At 37.8% G+C, this 19,634-nt stretch overlaps 1 protein-coding gene across 1 annotated transcript; it reads right to left on the bottom strand.

Moving 5' to 3' along the window:
• Positions 1-202: 202 nt before the first annotated feature.
• LOC149409940 (endothelin-converting enzyme homolog) lies at positions 203-19,108 on the bottom strand. Its single transcript, XM_089649105.1, has 13 exons — positions 19,006-19,108; positions 16,306-16,533; positions 12,146-12,356; positions 11,083-11,155; positions 9,419-9,837; positions 8,627-8,720; positions 8,368-8,437; positions 6,747-6,929; positions 5,467-5,628; positions 4,540-4,729; positions 2,392-2,522; positions 1,841-1,980; positions 203-382 (listed from the first exon to the last, which is right to left on the bottom strand). The coding sequence occupies exons 1-13, from the start codon at positions 19,106-19,108 to the stop codon at positions 203-205; spliced, it is 2,184 nt and encodes a 727-aa protein (XP_089505231.1).
• Positions 19,109-19,634: the final 526 nt, after the last annotated feature.

Raw genomic sequence — 19,634 nt, forward strand, 5'->3', positions numbered from 1 at the left:
GTAAGTCCGGAATTCTAATGTTGAATAAGTCATTAAACCTAGTTTTTCTGGATGATATTTTAAAAGTTTTTAAGTTTGAGTAAGTCAAGACAGTCGATAACGTTGTTGCAGATTTTATACAGGTTCATGAGGTCAAGGTATGTTCGCGTGTTAGAGACAGAATGGAGACCTTTCATTTAGGTACCTATTAGTTGGGGCGTGTTCACCAAACTCCACACTTCTTGACTGGGTTCATGTTTGATCCCAGTGGACAGCTGAACTCCTGGGAGAACTCAGGAAAGTTGGAAAGGGATCCGATGACTCTGTATTTATTTAAGGAGTGTTTATCTGACTCTATCAGGTAGGCCGCTTGTTCCTTCTTCTGCTTGGCTTCACACCAGATCTGCAACAAATAGGTTTACCGAAAGATGTTTTATAAATAGAAAAGAGTTTCAATTCCAATTTGGATGGCGGGTATGGGTACCGCCATTTGGGGAACCATTCATTCGATAACCAACACCTCTGCCATAAGTCACCTCAAAAGAGTGGTTATGTGACATAGAAGGGATGTCCGGGTTCATGAGGTGAGTTCTGTCCAGATCTTGGCGGCGAATTAAAAACCCCATTTACATTAAAAGAGACAACGGAACTAAAATTAGTTTTTGGTAAGTGGTGCTCGACGGCTATGCCAAAACTGAATGCCGAAAACCTTTTAAAATAAACTGATTGCACTGAAATACTAGCCTTCAGAGGATTGGAGCACACAACTCGATATCGCATCTAGATACATGAACATACATTCATTTCACCATATTCTTCAAATACATGTCTGCTCTGATGATGGAAGCTGTAACGCTGTTCGAAATTTTGGCTAAAGAAGCAGGTAGTGCAACAGGGCATAATACCCCAAAAATCAATCAAGATAATTTTGTTATTAAATCGATATCCTAAATATTTTTTATAATCAGGTCAAACAAAGACAGAAGGATTTTCACTGACTTGAAAAAATTAATCTTTCTAAAAAAAATTCTAAACGATTTATTTTATAGTCCAGAATTGCTTGCATCAACAAGCTTTCGGATTACACTATGTAATACTAGAAGTCGGGATTTGTTTCAATGCATAAATTCTGGTACTAACTACCATATTATGCTTTCCTCATCATTGTCCAGAATAAATAATGAAGGGAAATAATTATACCAAGTCTGTGGTCATCGATATTGTTAACCTAACAAATACAAACATTGTTACTGAGTCAATTCAGTTATATCATCATCATCATCACTTTTGGCTCTACAACCCCTGGTGGGTCTTGGCCTCCTCAAGAGTCTTCCTCCACTCATCTCGGTCCCGCGCCAGCTCTCTCCAGTTTCGAAGCTCCAAGGCAGACAAATCTTTGAGGACGTTGTCGCTCCATCTTAACCTTGGCCTTCCCAGGCTCCTTCTCCCTATCGGTCTTGAGCTCAGCAGGGACTTTGGTTCTTGATGCTCGGTCATTCTCTCCACATGACCTAGCCACCGAACTCTTCCCAGTTTTATGAACTTTGTGACGTTTAGAGTCACAGAGTCTTAAACAGAGTATAGAGCTCATTGTTATCACAATTCAGTTATATACTCTACAATTTTTACTATTGATCTATAAAATACGTCTAAAAAGTGCGTTAATAAATAAATAAATAAATACAAAATTAGAAAGTGTATATCAGAAAAGTTAGAGCGAAAAACCCCGAAGTTCCTTTTATAGTAAAACGTACTCAAACTATTTTGATGGTAAACTGTGAGCTTAGAGCAAACCCCTTCTAATAGTCTCGTGGCGTTTTAACTTATTTCAGGGTTAGGTTAGGTTAACTCAATATGTTACCTGTCCATACGAAATGAAGAAAAGCTGCCTGTGTGTATAGTCGAGTCCGGGCAAGGTGTAGTTCTTAGCCGCAGTTTTGGAGTACTCCAAGTAAGCGTGGAAAGCCGCTTTCAGACCGCCATTGTCCGCTATATTCTCATCTGAAACATCAATATTGTTGATTAAACTTTATAAAGTGACATAATATCTCCGTTACGTACCAACATTTTCAATTTTCATCAATCTTCACTGTTTGCCTGATGATTCTGTTTATTGGGAACTTACTTGGTTTTTGGAAAATAATGTTTTTGTAAATTGTACCTTACCAGAAAATGGGATTAAAAATTCATAATAGTACTATATAATCTACCATTAAAGTAGTTTCTTCAGAAATATTCATACTCATATTCAGAAAAGTTTTTTTTCTCTCTCATGTTATGAAGTTTTATTATATTTTCCATAAAGCTAAATAGGTGTTTTTCATAATAAAAAAACTCCCTTTCAAACGATCTTCTTCATCTGTTTGAACGCTTACTTACATGAAAAAAAGCATAGCATTTCTTAAATCTTACCAATTGTATTTCCCCCATCTAGTTGAAGTCCTTCCTCGGAGTAGTTGGAGTACTGGTCTCTGATGCAGGCAGTCTTCAGGTCAAACAGGTGGACGCTGTCGTTCATCCACCAGTTGTTCAAGTTGCCAAATCTGCCACCCGAAAAGAAAAGAAAATAAATGAAGATGCTTAAAGTGAATACAAAAAAAAACAAAATGCAGTGAAAGCAACATTAAAATTGATAATGAATGTACTCAATCAAAGGATACACAATATTTATGATAAAAAGCCAGCGGCCCAGACGGAATAACTGCCTTTAAAAGGTGTTCGGCAGAATTAACTTCGGTGTTCTCAAAAATTATTTAAGCTCTCAATCAAAAGTGGAAAAGTGACGCATTTTTGGAAAAAAGCACTCGTTCACCCAATCCTTAAGAAAAGAGACCTCTCCGATTCTTCTAATTACCGCCCCATAGCCACTTTTATATTCAAAGGTATTGGAAAGGGTGGTTAGTAACAAGTTGCTCATATACCTCGAGAATAACAACATCATAAGCGATCGGCAATATGGATTTCAACGAAACCAATCATGCGGTGATCTGCTCGGATATGTGGCGAATATTTGGGGCCGTACTTGGAAAGTTTTGGAGAAACTCAACCCGTCAGATTGGATATCTTCAAATCCTCTAACAGGGTCCGGCACCGGGCGCTTATCAGGAAATTACCATCGTGTGGGATCCATTCAATCCTGCAAAGTTAAATTGCGGACTTTCTCAATGGGAGGGCAATTCAAACCGAAGGTTTTTCTTTCTCTCCGCACCTAATCAATTCGGAAGTGCCACAAGGATCTGTGCTGTCACCAACACTGTTTTTGTTAGACATCAATTACCTCGTTGAATGTGCATGAATTAATTGCTATGTTGACGACGGCATCGTTCACGAGCATTATCTTTTTGACAAGCCCCATCAAAACTTATGATATAACTGCTCGGGAGGTTTTGAGACAAGTAGTTGACCACCACATCGAGAAGTTTTGTGCCTAGGGTAAGGCCAACCTGTTCAGTTTTACTGTCTCAAAAACCCAAGCATGTCTAATTTTGGCAAAAGGGTAGATCATTTAAGAAGTGCAATTCAATGGAAACAGCCTCCCTAATAAAGACTCCATTGAAATTCTTGAATTAAGTATATCATACCAGCTCAAGTATAGAAGTATAGGCATGTATGCATCCTGGCTAATCCGAGTAAATATGGCTTGGTAAATAGGGCTAGCATATTCTTTAATAGTAACCAGCTGCTTACCCTAAACAAATCTCAAGTTCGCCCAATAATGAAATATATTTATAATTATTTAGGTAAAAACACTATATATTTATAATTGCTTTATTATTATTCACACTGCTAAAATTTGTATCATATGTAAATGAAATCCTCAGCACGGGAGATATCAGTGAGGATATCATTATATTAGTAGTCGTGAACATACATCAAAACCTTATTACTGCCTTGACTTGACATCATCTCTATAGTATTTGTGCTCTATTTTTGTCATGGCTGATGTCATAGCATCTTTTATTGTAAGATTTCTCCTAGTGTTAACTTCGTGTAATATGTAATGTGACGTAATTGGACTTGATCCGTTAGATTTTCAAATTGTTTGTGAATTCCAGACGTACTGTGTAAGCTTGAACGCTATAGAACTACGGACAAGTACGCACAAGGCGTCAGGAATACATTCCAATTACAGTATAACAACAGCCTCCCTTGGCGATGCAGCGCCTCGTAGATGTTTGCAGAGGGAAGGGTGCATGGGTTCGCTGCTTATGAGGGAAGGCATGCACCGCAGAGTAGCTGGGTTGAGGCAGCGCTATCAGTAGTGGGAAACATTTTCATCCAGTTCATCGCCCAGTGGCATCGCCCCTTCACCATACATTTAGAATTTTCCAACGGTCACCGTAATACTAGTGTTAAATACGTTGAAAATTTATATCCAATATTCAATTTTATATCGCGTAATTAATACATTGACGCGTAGACGAGGTATGGCACTCACCGGTCTGTTCAGCTGAATTACACAAAAATTATTATAAAGCCAAGGTTTTAAAGGGTTGGCGGAAGCAAATTATGATGGTTGCTGTCTCTCGCGTTATTGTGGTAAAAATGTGATGTCCTCACCTATCGAACTTTCTTCCCTGTTCATCAAAGGCATGCGTCAGTTCGTGACCCATCACCGAGCCAATGGCTCCGTAGTTAATGCTCTTTGGGTTCTTGCGATGGTAGTAGGGGAACTGCAGGATGCCAGCGGGGAAGCATATCTGGTTTTTGGTGAGATCATACTCAGCGTTCGCGGTGGAGGGAGCCGTGGCTGGAGAAAAGAAAGTGTTTAATTCACATAATTCATACAAGGATTTGCTCGGCGGATTTTTCTTCCGAGTACGTTCGGTGAGCGAATTCACACACGGATTTCCTAGGTGGATTTACTCGGACATTCTAGCGTTAAGCATCTCATTTGAGGTCTCATGCTTATCGACTGCAAATGAGGTCATGTTTGGCGAGCCAATCCGTTTCGTACCTTTGAGCACGGATTGGCTCGTGACGGACAACTGATTGCTGGACCGAGCCGATCTCTCCGTCGCAGGAATATTTGGATGGATCCGTGTGTGAATTATGCGCAAAATCTTATACTAGCAGAATAAATAGAGGGTGATATCGTATTACATTATTAGGTTCTGTACACAAGCGAAGATTCGTAAAAAATTCAAGGAATATTATCATTAAAGGATGTGTGAAGCTGAAATTATTTGCCTCAGGATCATTCGCTTATCCCGATAAAATTTATGTATGATGATTAGATAGATAGTCGAGTTGGTTGAGGCGTTGCCCAGTAAGACAGAGATCGTGGGTTCGATTTCCAGTTGAGACCGTTACTTTTTCATATTTTTGTATTTTCTTCTGTTTCATATTTTCTTAAGATTTAATATGAATTAAAATTGGAAGATGCAGAATACAGAGAATATAAGTAGGTATTGTTGCGACGAAAAAATGGCAAACAATTAACATGACATTAAATCAAACTGAATTAATCAACAAGATGTAACATACTCCATTCCGTTCTGTTGATAGGTTCGTCCAGTTTTTTCAGGATCTTCTTCATTTCATACAACTGGACCTCTATATAATTCTGGAAGTATTCATTTGGTTTCACTTCAAGTTCAAAGTACTTCTGGTCCAACTCCGCTGCGTTCAGGATGTAGTCGGGGTAACCTGAAAAAAATTATGTTTTGCAAAATCCAAATGCTACGCGAGGACCCAATTGAGTATGAACCATCGTCTTCTTTATCTGGTGCCCTCTCAATAATAGAGGTTGGCTGTCATCAGGGCAATCTTTACCCTACAAGATGCAGCCCGAAACAACTCCGTCTAAATCATCATCATAGAATAAAGAAGTTAAATGTGGGCGTATTTCATGTTCCAAAAGTCTGACAATCACCAAGACTGAAGGCACCGAACATTATATAAATAAGAAAAGAAACTATAAATTACAACTGCGCGAGAATGGTTTGCCTTGAATTGAGCTAGGAGATGAGTCAACTCGAATTTTATGTTGCATATTCAGAACAAGAGACTGGTTTTAATTCAAAAGCTGTTCAGAATAGAGTCCACAAGCCCAGATATGTTAATAGATGGTTATATGAGGAATAAACAAGAAATTTCTCTTCGAATTTACAAATGGTACAACTCGAACTTTCAACTTCGGAACATGAGAACGCCTTCCTCGAAATGCGTCGGCAGATAAATCCACAGCTATAATTGTATCGTTACATTCAGAACACTAAACTGGTTTTAACTTAAGAGTTAATCTGTATGCGAGTCCATTGCTATAATCACGATTACAATTAAAACACGAAAATGGTTTTCCTCAGATTTTTGCAGTAGACTCTGCAAATTGAATTTTATAACTGCACTGGAAACACGAGAATGGTATCCTTCGAAATGCGTCAGCAGATAAATCTACAACTGGATTTTTATCTGCGCATTTTGAATACAATACTAGTTTGACATTATATCTGACATACCATGATCGCGATCTTAGTGTAAGTTTTTAGCGGTGCTTCCAGAAAATCTCACCAAAAGTGCTCGCTGGCCGCTGTTTTTCCACTACTGTCGTAGAACTTTGACCCACGTGGGTTAACGTAATTGACACATTCTTTAAATATATTTTTTATTTTTTATTAATTTGATCAACAATTATTCAAAGAAGTGATACAAAAAACTTTCTCTCTTCAGTGAAATGGTCACTTTCGCTACATTATTTAACACTTTCGACTCGTGTCGCCTAATCCGAGATTGTCCACCATTAAAGAAGAAAAATAATAGAATACCAATTAATTGGCTGATGGCGTCCTGTTTTAGTACCGCCTGGTCCCTGGTTTCCTTATCCAACCAGCTGAGGGTCTGTAAGTTCTTCTTGAAGGCCCCACGAATATTCTCAATCATTTTCACAGCCTCCAACCTTGACTTTTTGCTGAATATCTCACGCACAAACATGGCACTCGTCGCAAAACCTAAAACCAAAAAAATTATATTGTAATTTAAAACATATCCTTAGCTCGGTTACTATACATCGGGCAAGATTGAAAAATTATTCGGAAGGAAGGAGATTTTTAGCCATCAGAACTCAGTGGAAGAGAACGGCATATAAGAGGTAACCAAGGAGGGATCCTTTAAAATTTTGCAGTCTCTCTATAAAGTTTTCGTAGTTCAAAACAAAAATGAAAAGATCAACTAACGACTGACGTTGCAATACAAATATACTGTTATTGTCTTACAAATTTCAGATAAAGTGTGGCAGTTAAAAAACACTTTAATGTTTTCAGCAAATTAATTACGTTGTTCAACGAAAGATATAAAAATATATATTAATATTAACTAAACAAACGATAGGACGCGGCAGCGAATTCGTTTTTACTAATACAACCTCATTTTTTTTTTTTTTTTTAAGTTTCCTTTGTAGAACTCCATCATATTTTTTTAATTTCTTTTATAGACTCGATAATATTATTATTCAATTTATAAAAAACAGTATATTTATAAACAAGTTCTGCTGTGTAATTATTATTACGTGTGACAGCTGTTTCGCCTTCTGAAGGCATTATCAAAGTGTTGCACTTACAGACGATGTATTTATTTCACTAGATAGGTGTTTGTGATAAAAAGATTTCATTGCTTTTATTTTTAATTATCTACTGATTTCCCTTACTAATTTCTGAGTAAAATGACTGCAATTGGTTATTATACCCTTTTAAAAGTTTCCCTAATTAGTGTGTTGTTTAAGTTTGACTAAAGGTTATTATTCTAATCATTACGTAATTCCTAAATGACGACTAATGGGTTTGCTTTCGGAATTGGCTTAAGAATATCTAAAAGCGGGGAGCGAATTATATTTGTTTGTTCATTTATCAAGATAGCTTTTGGTTTGTTAGAATTTTTATTTATTTCCAACTGCTCTAAAATATTGAGTTTGCGCCCTTTATTTTGTTTACGTAAAGGTGTTCGTGTACCTATTATTATCACAGATCGAATGATTATTATCTACGAGATGTTTGGCGAATTGTGACTGTATTTTATTATTAGTTTTAAACGATCGCATATGTTCTTTAAATCTGGTATCAAAATAACTTTGTCCCGTATGTTTTTACTAATCCTCTCAAATTAATTAAGTCAGTTCCGTGCCACAAGAGAGCAACGATTTAAATAGAGCAACAATCTTTAATAGAGCAACAATCTTTAATAGAGCAACAATCTTTAATAGATCAACAATATTTAATAATGGTACAATCTTTAATAGAACCACAATCTTTAATAGATCAACAATATTTAATAGTGTTACAATCTTTAATATAGCAACAATCTTTAATAGAGCAACAATTTTTAGAATATCACCGCTTTAAAAAACGCCTGCCATACCAGGAAGTAGCCACGTATAAAACGTGATGTACCCACCCATGGCGTCATCGGTATTCGAGGCGCACTCGAGCAGCAACGCTTCGTCGCCTTCGGAGTCAGTGATCGCCTCGCCGCTCTCGGAGTCAGTCGTCGCCTCGCCGTTCTCGGAGTCAATCATCACTTCACCGCCCTCGGAGTCTGTCATTTCCTCGTCGTTCTCGGAGTCAGTCGCTGTCCCTTCGCTCTCGTAGTCAATCATCGCTTCTCCGTCCTCAGAGTCAGTCATCGTTTCGTCGCTCTCGGAGCCAGTCACTGCCTCTTGGAACGCATTATCTACATCTCTGAAGTCCTTGCTAAGGTAGGAAGGTAACGACTTGACCGCCTGCCATATCAGATAGTTGTTCAGGGTACTAGAAGCATAGAATTGATGCATCAGAATTTGCCAACTTGAGCGTGAGTTGCCTCTGAGTAAAATTGACCCTCGCGCACAGATCACTCAAGTGTGATGGTAACAGCCCGCTCAGTGCCTTATACACGATAAGGTAAATATTTTTTTAAGCCCAGAACAATGATGTCGATGTTCAACTGCATTACAAGATAAAAATAGAATAAGCATTTGTTGTTTGGGCCCCATATCTGCGAAAATATGTAGAATTACTAGAACACATTTAAAAAAGTTTCTAAGGTAACTTTGTATTAGAATGCATGGTGAGTACCCGTGATTCATCCATCACATGGATTTGCTTTCTGAGACGCGCTTTAAGTCTCCAGTCCATGAAGAAAGGAGCCCTTACAATAACTGCATTAAAAATATGCTATTTCATTAACACCCACTGGAATGCCTTCAATTGTTCCTACAGAACAAATACCGCCCGGTTCGACACCACGACCTACTGTATACACGTGGCAGAATCGACGTGCTTACCAAACACAGCCTGACGAGAGGTATAGTGCTGCTAATTGACATCTCTAGGTATCTTGACATTTTCCACATTGGCCTTGAAGGCTTCTGTAAAATTTACTATTATTTCAAATATTTATTTTTAAGTAATATAAATTGTTACATGTGTATCTGTAAACAAAACGTGGTAGATAGACAATTACTCACTTTCTACCGTTTTCTGTTTTCGCGTACTCGTTTACCAGGATGTTTAATTTCACCAAGTAATCTTTGCCATAAACCACAACTCTCTCTTTAATGGTGATCTTCCTCGACACCATTCTGAACACATTGTTGAAGTAGTCCTGCCAATTGATGAAAGGGCTCAACTCTTGCAACTCTTTAAAGGACATGGCATGGTACTGCTCCTCTATATCATGCCTGTTCTCGCTAGGGGTTGTGATGTTCGCCAGATCCGTCTCAAACTCTATGACGTCGAGCATCTGTGTTCTGGCGTCAGTTTCGTTAGCTCCAAGAAGCACGGAGGTCTTTGTCATGAATTTGAGATAGGCGTCTAATATTTTTTTGTTCTCTGATTTGTTTAAATAATTGTTGCGAGTTGGCATCTCAAAAACTGCTTCGGCGATCTGAAATTAATTAATGAAAATACATATAGTTACGATTCAGATTTTCAATTTGGGAGGCGGGTATGGGTATCGGCGCTCCGGGAACCATTTATACAACCAAAATCTCTGCCATAGATCACCCTAAGTGGTCACTGCATTTGATGACTTAGCATGGGTGCCTGAGTTTATGGACTGATGTTCGTCAAGGTCTTGGCGGCAGATGCGTTTGTACACCTGCTGCTTGGAGGTCCGGATCGGGAGAGATGATTGAAGGAGACATTTTGTTTTTTTTATTCAGATTCACGACCGTAGGAGGGATGGATTCATACATCCGTCACATCTGGACATATTGACCCTTAGACTCCTACCGACCCTTCAAACATTTTCCTTCCCAAAACTTTCTCTCCTTCCTTTTCCTAAAAAGACCCTCCACACGGAATCCTTTATAGTGGAGCTAATTTAAATAGCTGTAAATATATATAGTTAATGTAAACAATATATTTACGTAATCTGGATGCCGTACGAAAGATCACATTTGGACCCTGGTCCAATTTGCTCAAATGAGATTTTAGTGAGAAGTTGCAAGAGTAAAAATCTATGCATATATTTATTTAGAGTTAATTGCACAAGTGCCATTTACATACATGATAGTTACTGACAGTCATAGTACACAAATAATACAAAATGTAGAAAGATGAAAGAAATGAAAAATTATCAGATTAATTTAATATAAGTAAAAAAAAAAGAAAAAATAATATACGTTAAGGCGCAGTAAATTAAACTAACGAAGAAAAAAAAACAGAAACAAACAAAAACTTTTGCGGGTATAAAAGACAGAAAAATGTCAGTAACGTAAATGATTTATAGGATAAATAATAAACGTCCCAGGTGCGAACCTTGGGGGACATCGCTGGTAGCAAAACATTCATGACAGTAGTGATTGATCTGCTATTAAGTTAGGAAATCTAATGAGTAATTTGATGATCCGAGATGTGCTTGACACTTGGATACGTACTGAATATGCTAAAAACTAGACATCCTCTATACAGAGTTCAATTTCAAAGGAAGACGTCTATGCAAAGCAAGCAAAGTTGGGAAAAAAACTCCAAAGATTTGCCAATGTCATCGTTTATCCCATATTTGTAGGTCTAATAAATAATAAAAAAGGCGAAAACCGGATACCTAAATTTAGGCAGCGATGGCTCAAGTGTAGAGTGATGTGACTTAAATATGGGTAGCCATCGTTCGACTTGTTATTATACTTACAGAAATGACGTTCTTCGTTGAATTTCGTGGATCTTGTATAACAGACCAGGTAAAGAATACATCTGTGGGGTATCTGGAAAATAAGAAAAAAATTTATTACTATGCAAAGCATTTTAGGGAAAAGAACTAAAATAATAATAATAATAATAGTAACTAAAGCATTGAAACCTTGCCAGTATTCATGAAAAATCCCAGATTAGGTGAATTTGGACACGAGCTCGGAGTGTCAGCAGCAAAAACTATACAGAAACCTATCGGCAAAAACAGAAGAAGAATTTTTGAAGATATAACTTGGGAGGCAGGCTTGGGTACCGCCGCTCTGGGAACCATTTATGTGATAACCAACACCCGTGCCATGGTTCCTACGTTAGGTGATTTAGCAGAGGTGCACGAGTTCATCTGGTAACGTTTGTTCAGGTCTTGACGGTGGATGCGCTTGCTCACCAGCTGCATGGTTGGCCAGATCAGGAGAGGCTGGTTTAGGGAGACCCTTTGACCTCTCCAACTGGTCTCTCCGACTCATCGCAGCTGGAGAGATAGATTCATATGTACGTCACTCCTGGACACACTGATCCTGAGGTTTCTTTCCATCCCTCACACCTTTTTCCTTTTCAAAATTTCCTCTTCTCCATTTCCTTAAAAAAGACTTTTTTTCCTAAAAAACACTTTGTATTTAACCACGAATATTTATTATTTTACACATCGACCGGTTTCGCTTCAACCCACCTTCATCAGGATATAATAATAACTGTTATTATAACCAGTTATTATTATATCCTGATGAAGCTTCGTGGTTAAATACAGTTTGTTTGTTTGTTTTCAAGTGTTTGTTTTATTTTTAAAAATATAATGTCTAACCACAAAGTAATTGCTGCTTATGAAAAAAAAAGATTTTAATTTACATTAAATTAAAAAAAAGTGCTCTTGTTGTTCGTTTTTGTGGTTATGTTCAATTCTGTGGTTACAGTTATGTTCAATTATGTGGTTATTTTCAATTATGTGGTTATGTTCAATTATGTGGTTATTTTCAATTCTGTGGTTATGTTGATAAGTAGCTTCCTACCTTTCCATTAGTTTCTGAAGGGTCGTCTCCAGGTTGAATTTATGTGGTTGAAATCCACTGGCAGAGATATTCCAGCCTCCGACATTGCTTATCAACTTCTTCAGGGGGGTGCCACCGAGAGTTTCGATCGTATCTACGTCAAGACACGCGTCGTAGTAAATACGCGCTTTCTGTTCTGCTTTAGATTCTTCTTTTTCAATGTTGATTTTTTCTGTAATGAATTGATATAAATTGATGGTTTTGGACACTTATATGGACTGCAATTTAGGAATTGTACTAAAAATTATGGTCTGAAGTGGAATGGATGACGATTCAGCTTGGCAATATGCTCTGTTTGGTGAAATGAATTAATTTGTGATGGAATGCATTCTGCGATAGAACGTAAAGTTAAAACCAGTCCGTCTATGGAATCATTGGCATTCTGGAAATATTCAAAAACTTACGAGGAGGAACCACTAATCGAGAGCCCTATCGATGAGATGAAGTTCGACGAAAAGGTGTCAAATCATATCATAAACGACTAAAATACGGCTTTTAATGCACTCCGGAAGATTATCTCAAGAGAGTTCTAAATAGAGCTAAGAGCAACCACGACCAGAAAATTGCGAAAAAGCTGGCTGACTGCCTCTTTGGTAGCCGTGCTTTCTAGTCACTCGCTAGCTCGATCGGAAGAAATTTCTGCAGAACCACTTTCCCACCTCTGACCAAGCCTGATGGTCGGTTGGCTAACTCGGCCAGCGAGAAAGCTGAATTATTAGGCAAAATTTTCGCGGAAATCTCAACTCTTCAAGATAACGGAGAGACTCCCCCTTCCATTCCGCACTGCGGTTTTCAAATGGAGGAACCGAAGATCCGAAACAGAGAGGTTCTTCGAGTCTTGAACGAGCTGAAAGTCGACAAAGCCAGTGGGCCGGACGGAATACCTGCCTTGGTCCTCAAGAAGTGTTCTGCAGAAATAACTCCAGTGCTCGCGAAATTATTTAGGCTCTCTCTCAAAGGTGGAAAGGTGCCAGATCTTTGGAAAAAGGCAATCGTCCACCCAATCCCAAAAAAGGGGGACCGCTCCGACCCTTCTAACTACCGCCCCATAGCCATCACTTCCATACTCTCGAAGGTATTAGAAAGGGTGGTTAACAACAAATTGCTCACATATCTCGAGAATAACAATATCCTAAGCGATCAGCAATATAGATTTCGTCGAAACCGATCGTGTGGCGATCTACTCGGATATGTGACGCATATTTGGGGGCGGTACATGGAGCGTTTTGGTGAAACTCAAACCGTTGGGTTGGATATCTCCAAAGCCTTTGACAGAGTCTGGCACCGGGCGCTTATCGGGAAGTTACCATCGTATGGGATCCACCCAACCCTGCATAGTTGGATTGCGGACTTTCTGAGGGGAAGAACAATTAAAACCGTGGTTGACGGCTTTTCTTCCTCACCGCACCAAATCAATGCGGGGGTGCCACAAGGATCTGTGCTGTCTCTGACGCTGTTTTTATTGCACATCAACGATCTCGTTGAATGTGCACCAATTCACTGCTACGCTGATGACAGCACCGTTCACGAGGGTTATCTTTTTGACATGCCCCCTTCCACCTATGATGTCCGAACAGTTCGGGAAGTTTTGAAGCAAAAAATTGACCACCACCTCGAGATGGTTCGTGCCTGGGGTAAGGCCAACTTGGTCAGTTTCAACGTCACAAAAACCCAAGCGTGTCTGATTTCGGCAAAGAGGGAGATCAATGACTGTATGGTGCAATTTGATGGGAGCACTCTCCCCAATAAAGACTCCATTGAAATGCTTGGAGTTACTATATCAGACCGGCTAAAGTATCGGGGATCCATAGAAGCCCGAGTAAATCAGGCCTTCAAGAAGTTGGGCGTCTTGTACAGCGCTAGGAGATTCTTCAACAGTGACCAGCTGGTGACCCTGTAATAGTCTCAAGTCCGCCCAACTATTGCATTTGGGAGCTTTGGGCTGGTGCCCCAAAATACTTAATAAACCTGCTTGAATCTGTGCAAAGGAGAGCGATCCGTCTGATTGACAATCCATTGTTAACAGACCGATTGCCTTCTCTAATGCATAGACGCAATGAAGGCATACTGTGTCTGTTCTATAGGTATTTCAATGGAGCCTGCTCCGAGGAGCTAGCAACATTGATTCCTGATGCACCGGTGCACGTGCGCAAAACTCGACGGACACGAGCTGAACACCCGTTCACGGTTGACGTTGGCTTCATAAGAACGGGCCGTTTTTACGACTCGTTTTTGTGTAAGTCGGCTCGTATGTGGAATGAGCTACCGGCATCTGTTTTTCCTCCCTCCTATAATCCGAGCCTCTTCAAGGCCCGCATTAACAAATCCCTTCCTACAGCCCCTACCTTACTCCGCCTCACAACGCCGCCCAACCGGGTGGTGACATAGTTCCCCTGTCTGTACACTGCATAGGCAGGGACGCTCTTGTGAGGTGTCACATAAAAAAAATATATATAAATAAAAAAAATTTAAATGCTGACATGATAAGATGGTAGAATATTAAAATCAACCGGAAATCATCCAGATTAGATATTATCACAAAAGTGGGTACACAAATGTACGTGTTTATTAATGTGGAACCTTCGAGGTTTCAAAAAACTTTTGCCTAAAAAGATTACAAAAAAAATTACATATGGGAATTCTGCACCTTCAAAAACATTTTAAAAGAATACCACCACTAGTATTCAAAACTTCCAGTCTCTAATGATGTTCCTCACATTGAAGTTATGGATGAAACAGAATCAGAAGAAGAATGAAGAACGTCAAAGAGCAAGAAGATCAGCCATATTATGAATATTTTCTTTTTTTTTTTAATAAATTATTGCGTTTCAATCAAACGTCAGTCAATTAAAAAAAAACTAACCACTTAATAACATCGTACACGGAGTCGGAGTCAGGTCGTTTTCTTTGAAGCTCTCCATCTTTTAAATGTACAGTATTTTCCAATAAGATGTGTTATTTTGAATAGCCCGCTAATTCGGTAGATGTTACTTTTGAAACTGTCATTTTTTGACATTTGACAAGTAGAAACTACGCCATTAATAAAAATGGAACGATACACGCTTTAACAACGCATTAAAATTATAAAAATTCACTTGAGTGAATCAAATGCAAATCATTTTGAGTGATGAGGCCCATTTCCACCTCGGTGGCTTCGTCAACAAGCAAAATTGTCGCATCTTGGGCTCGGAAAACCCAAGATTTATTGTTGAAAAGCCTCTCTATTCTCAACGTGTGACTGTTTGGTGCGGTTTATGGTCCGGCGGAGTCATTGGACCTTACTTTTTCGAAAATGAGGCTGGAGCAATAATTACGGTGAATGGATTGAGCTATCGAGCCAAACATGTGTATATGACTATTCTTGGTGTACCTTATATCGTCACGAATATATGTAATCGGAATTAAAAGCGCTCGGCAAACGGAGTTAAGAAACGCTCGATTTCAAGCTCTAAAGTGGTTTTATTTATTTTGTAATCAGTTTTATAAGAAAGCAAAAAAGTTATTCACGGGAAATTGTCACAGATAATCTTAGCCAAAATATTGTACTTTTTTAAAGTTGTTTTATTTAAGAATTCATACATTTTCATTGAATAAATATATTTTGTAGTAGTTTAGATTTATGTTTTTTATTGAGTAATTAAACTATTTATTTGTATTCTACTCAAAGAAAACGACATTAAAAGCTTCAATTTATGTAAAGCATATTTTTGATATTCATAATGTTCACCAATTCGTTAAAAAGATTAATCGAAAATCACTATTTAGCATTAAGCTTCACCTTAAGCGTCTGTCTCACAGATTAAGATTTTTTGGTTGGTTCGTTTTTTTATAAGGGCAACGATCGACGATATATATCGTATAGTTTTTAACATATATATATATATTCAAAACTTACACTTCTTTTCCATCCACAAGCAAGTGCTGTTAACGGAAGAGAAGTGTTAATCATAATATGCAAAATATTCAGTGTAAAACCTGAATTATCGTGATGTATAAAAGTTTTAAATAAAATACAAAAAATAAAATAAATTTAAATGAAAAAATAATGGAGAGTTGAAGAAAACCGAACACCGAAAAAAATCCCTTAACACACTCCTCTAAGCAATGTTCTTTCAACTGACCCAAAGCTTCCTGGACAATCAGCATGTTTCGAAGCTCCACCACGTCGCGGATATCCCATTGGGGTACGCCCTTTGGAATGGCGTTGTTCTCGATCCAGCCTCCACAGGCGAAGGTGTAGAAGTCATCACAGGGATCCACACTCCTGTCCAAAGACTTGGACATCTCGCTAGCCGTGTAGTTACAAATGTTCGATAGACACGTCGACTGGAAGTTGTCATTTGAAACATCTGTATTTATAAAAAGAAAAACATATAATTTTTTAGGGCTCCGCAGTATATAATATTGAACGAGCAATTTATTTATTTATATATATACGCCTAAAAAGGCTTTTACATAAAAGTGATACATGATGCAATGTACATAGGAGAATATCTGTATTATACAGGAGATACTGACAGTAAATAGATGTAATCCATTGTAAAGTAGGTACAAAATACGTGTAAAATTGTGATTACAAGTATAATGTGAAAATATGAAGCAATACTAGTAAAACGTAAGAGTAACATAAAGTAAAAAAGAATTTACAACAACACTACAAATAAGACAAAATATTAAAACTAATTTACAAACGCTATTCTAATTTGTAGGATTCGACAAAGTGTTGGTATAGATTATGCTTAGTTCTATAAATGGAGTCAATAAATAAATCAATAGCGCCCCCATACTTGTTGCCCAGATCATGCATCCTATTGGTCAGTGAGTGTGTCTGATGGTTGGTCGTGTATGTATTGCAGAAGAATGTTATATTTTGTCTTGTATTCCTAGTCTCCACATTGAATTTAATAGCACATATGTACCTTTATTCAAACTGGGCGCGTAAATAGACCCAACAAGGCGGGCTTTCTCACATAGAAATAATATATGATTGTCTTAGAAATTGCCTTAGTGCATTTAAAAAGATGCCCTAACCTGAATGTGATGCCTCCAATAAGGCTCATAAATCTATATAATATATACAGGGTTTTCCAATAAGAGGTGTTATTTTGAATAGCCCGCTATTTCGGTAGATGTTACTTTTGTAACTGTAATTTTTTGACACTTGACAAGTAGAAACTACGCCATTAATAAAAACGGAACAATACACGCTTCAACAACGCATTGAAATTATTAAAATTCACTTGAGTGAATCAAATGCAAATCATCTTGAGTGATGAGGCCCTTTTCCACCTCGGTGGCTTCGTCAACAAGCAAAATTGTCGCATCTGGGGTTCGGAAAACCCAAGAATTATTGTTGAAAAGCCTCTCTATCCTCAACGTGTGACTGTTTGGTGCAGTTTTGGCACCGGTTGGTCCGGCGGAGTCATTGGACCTTACTTTTTCGAAAATGAGGCTGGAGCAACAGTTACGGTGAATGGATTGCGCTATAGAGAGATGATTAATGATTTTTATGGCCGGAATTGAATGGTATTGACAGAAAATAAACGTTGTCCAGAGACAACGTTTATTTTCAACGAGACGACGCTACGTGCCACACAAGCAACGAAACCATTGATCTTTGACGATTGAATATCAAAATAACACCTCTTATTGGAAAATCCTGTAGTTGGCAGATCAATCCACTAAAACAATGTGCATCTTCCACAATTTTATGTGTAAAATTCATTTCTCCTTCTAGACCCAGCGGAAACCAATTTTAGAATGAAAATAGCAGGTTTATGAAATTCAAAAATAGGTACATGCAACAATCATGATTTTAAATTTCTTTGTTCAAAGGAACACTGCAATGCTATTACTAACTTGGTACAACCATATTTAATTTTGATAGTTTGAAAATATGAATCTCGAAAAAGCTTGCATATAAGTAACATAGTTTTTTTGCTGGAGAGAAAAATTAACCCCACCATGCCCCTCTCCATATGCACAACTCATTTTTCTAGCTTATCGGCCTGTTATCACAAAACGCGCGTACACCCAAAACTACTCGTTGAATCCGACTGAAGCGACCGTTACCCTGCCTATACCCTGGACAGCAATATTTGATGGCGTGTTATGTTTTAATTGTATGTATCTAAATAATTATTATTAATACTTTGATGGTTTCCCGAGTACGGTCGTGCTGTTGATAGCCAGACCGATATCGACAACGCAATAAATTATAAATTGACATATGTACATAGGTTACGTAAAAGTTAAAAATATTAATAAATTGTCAATTTTGAAATTGAATAATAACTTTGGCTGTCCTCATGTACTTTTGTACACCAAAAAGTGAGTTGGTTGTTTCATGAGGTCATTCTTCATAACTAACAACTTTTGTTTCTCGAAAGGAATCAATTGATCGCGTCTAGGATGAATTAATTAAGTCTACGGATCGTGTATACGATTTCTTTCAATTCTAAGCGCTTAGTTAGTTCACTTCCATCAATTAACAAGTCAATTATTTTGCATAACGAACGAAGTTATCTAAAAAGTTGTGCATATTGACAGCAAATCCTACACCTTGGAGGCCGCGCTAAAGTAGAAAATTTTGACTACCGACTGTCGGATTCATATTCTGACAGTGCTCGCAAATATCGCTAACTGACCACAGATGACGGATTTCGTCAATATCGTATTGAGGCAATACTATTGACACACCTAGAGCTTTGTCGATCGTCGGTGCAAGAACCCCGCTCTCAGTGGTTCTGCTGGCACACACACAAATGAGACTGGGATTGTTTCAAAATTTCGGCCATTTAAGAAGAAAAATTCATACTCACTGGAGGTGGCTCGGTCCACTATCAAAAGCAAGGAGGTCAGTAATACGAAGAGAAACTTTTCCAGGCGACTGTGGCAGTCCAATGGTGAAGTACCCTGTGACATATCAAAATATTATTACATCATTATCATCATATCACTGAAATTCCAAATCGTAATCTGGCAAAAAATAAATTCTTGAAACCGTAGATCACTCAGAGTCTATAAAATTCAATAAGAAAAAAAAGTAAGCTTTACACACAAACAATTAATTTCCCAAACAACGTAGAATTGGATAGAAATTACAAAAAATATAAAAATAAATTGACGCGACTAATTAAAATCAATAAAGATGACTACTACAGACATTAAATAATAAGCTCTGAAAACAACCCTAAAATAATCTGGCAAACAATCAACTGTTCAATAGAAAACAATAAACAAAAACAATCAATAAATGAAATTAGAGATGAAAATAACATAATAATAAATGCCAAAGAAAACCCAAAAAAATGTGTTAAGTTTTCAACTCATTTTTCGCAAAAGTGGGACAAAACCTAGCCAAAAAAATGAATGTTACAAAAAGATCGAATAAACAACCAATTATAGAAAATATACGAAATCCAAACACAATATCACAATTTAAAATGAT

This window comes from Hesperophylax consimilis, chromosome 29, assembly GCF_061612785.1.
Source record: "Hesperophylax consimilis isolate HC1 chromosome 29, BYU_Hcon_1.0, whole genome shotgun sequence".
Classification (NCBI taxonomy): domain Eukaryota; kingdom Metazoa; phylum Arthropoda; class Insecta; order Trichoptera; family Limnephilidae; genus Hesperophylax; species Hesperophylax consimilis.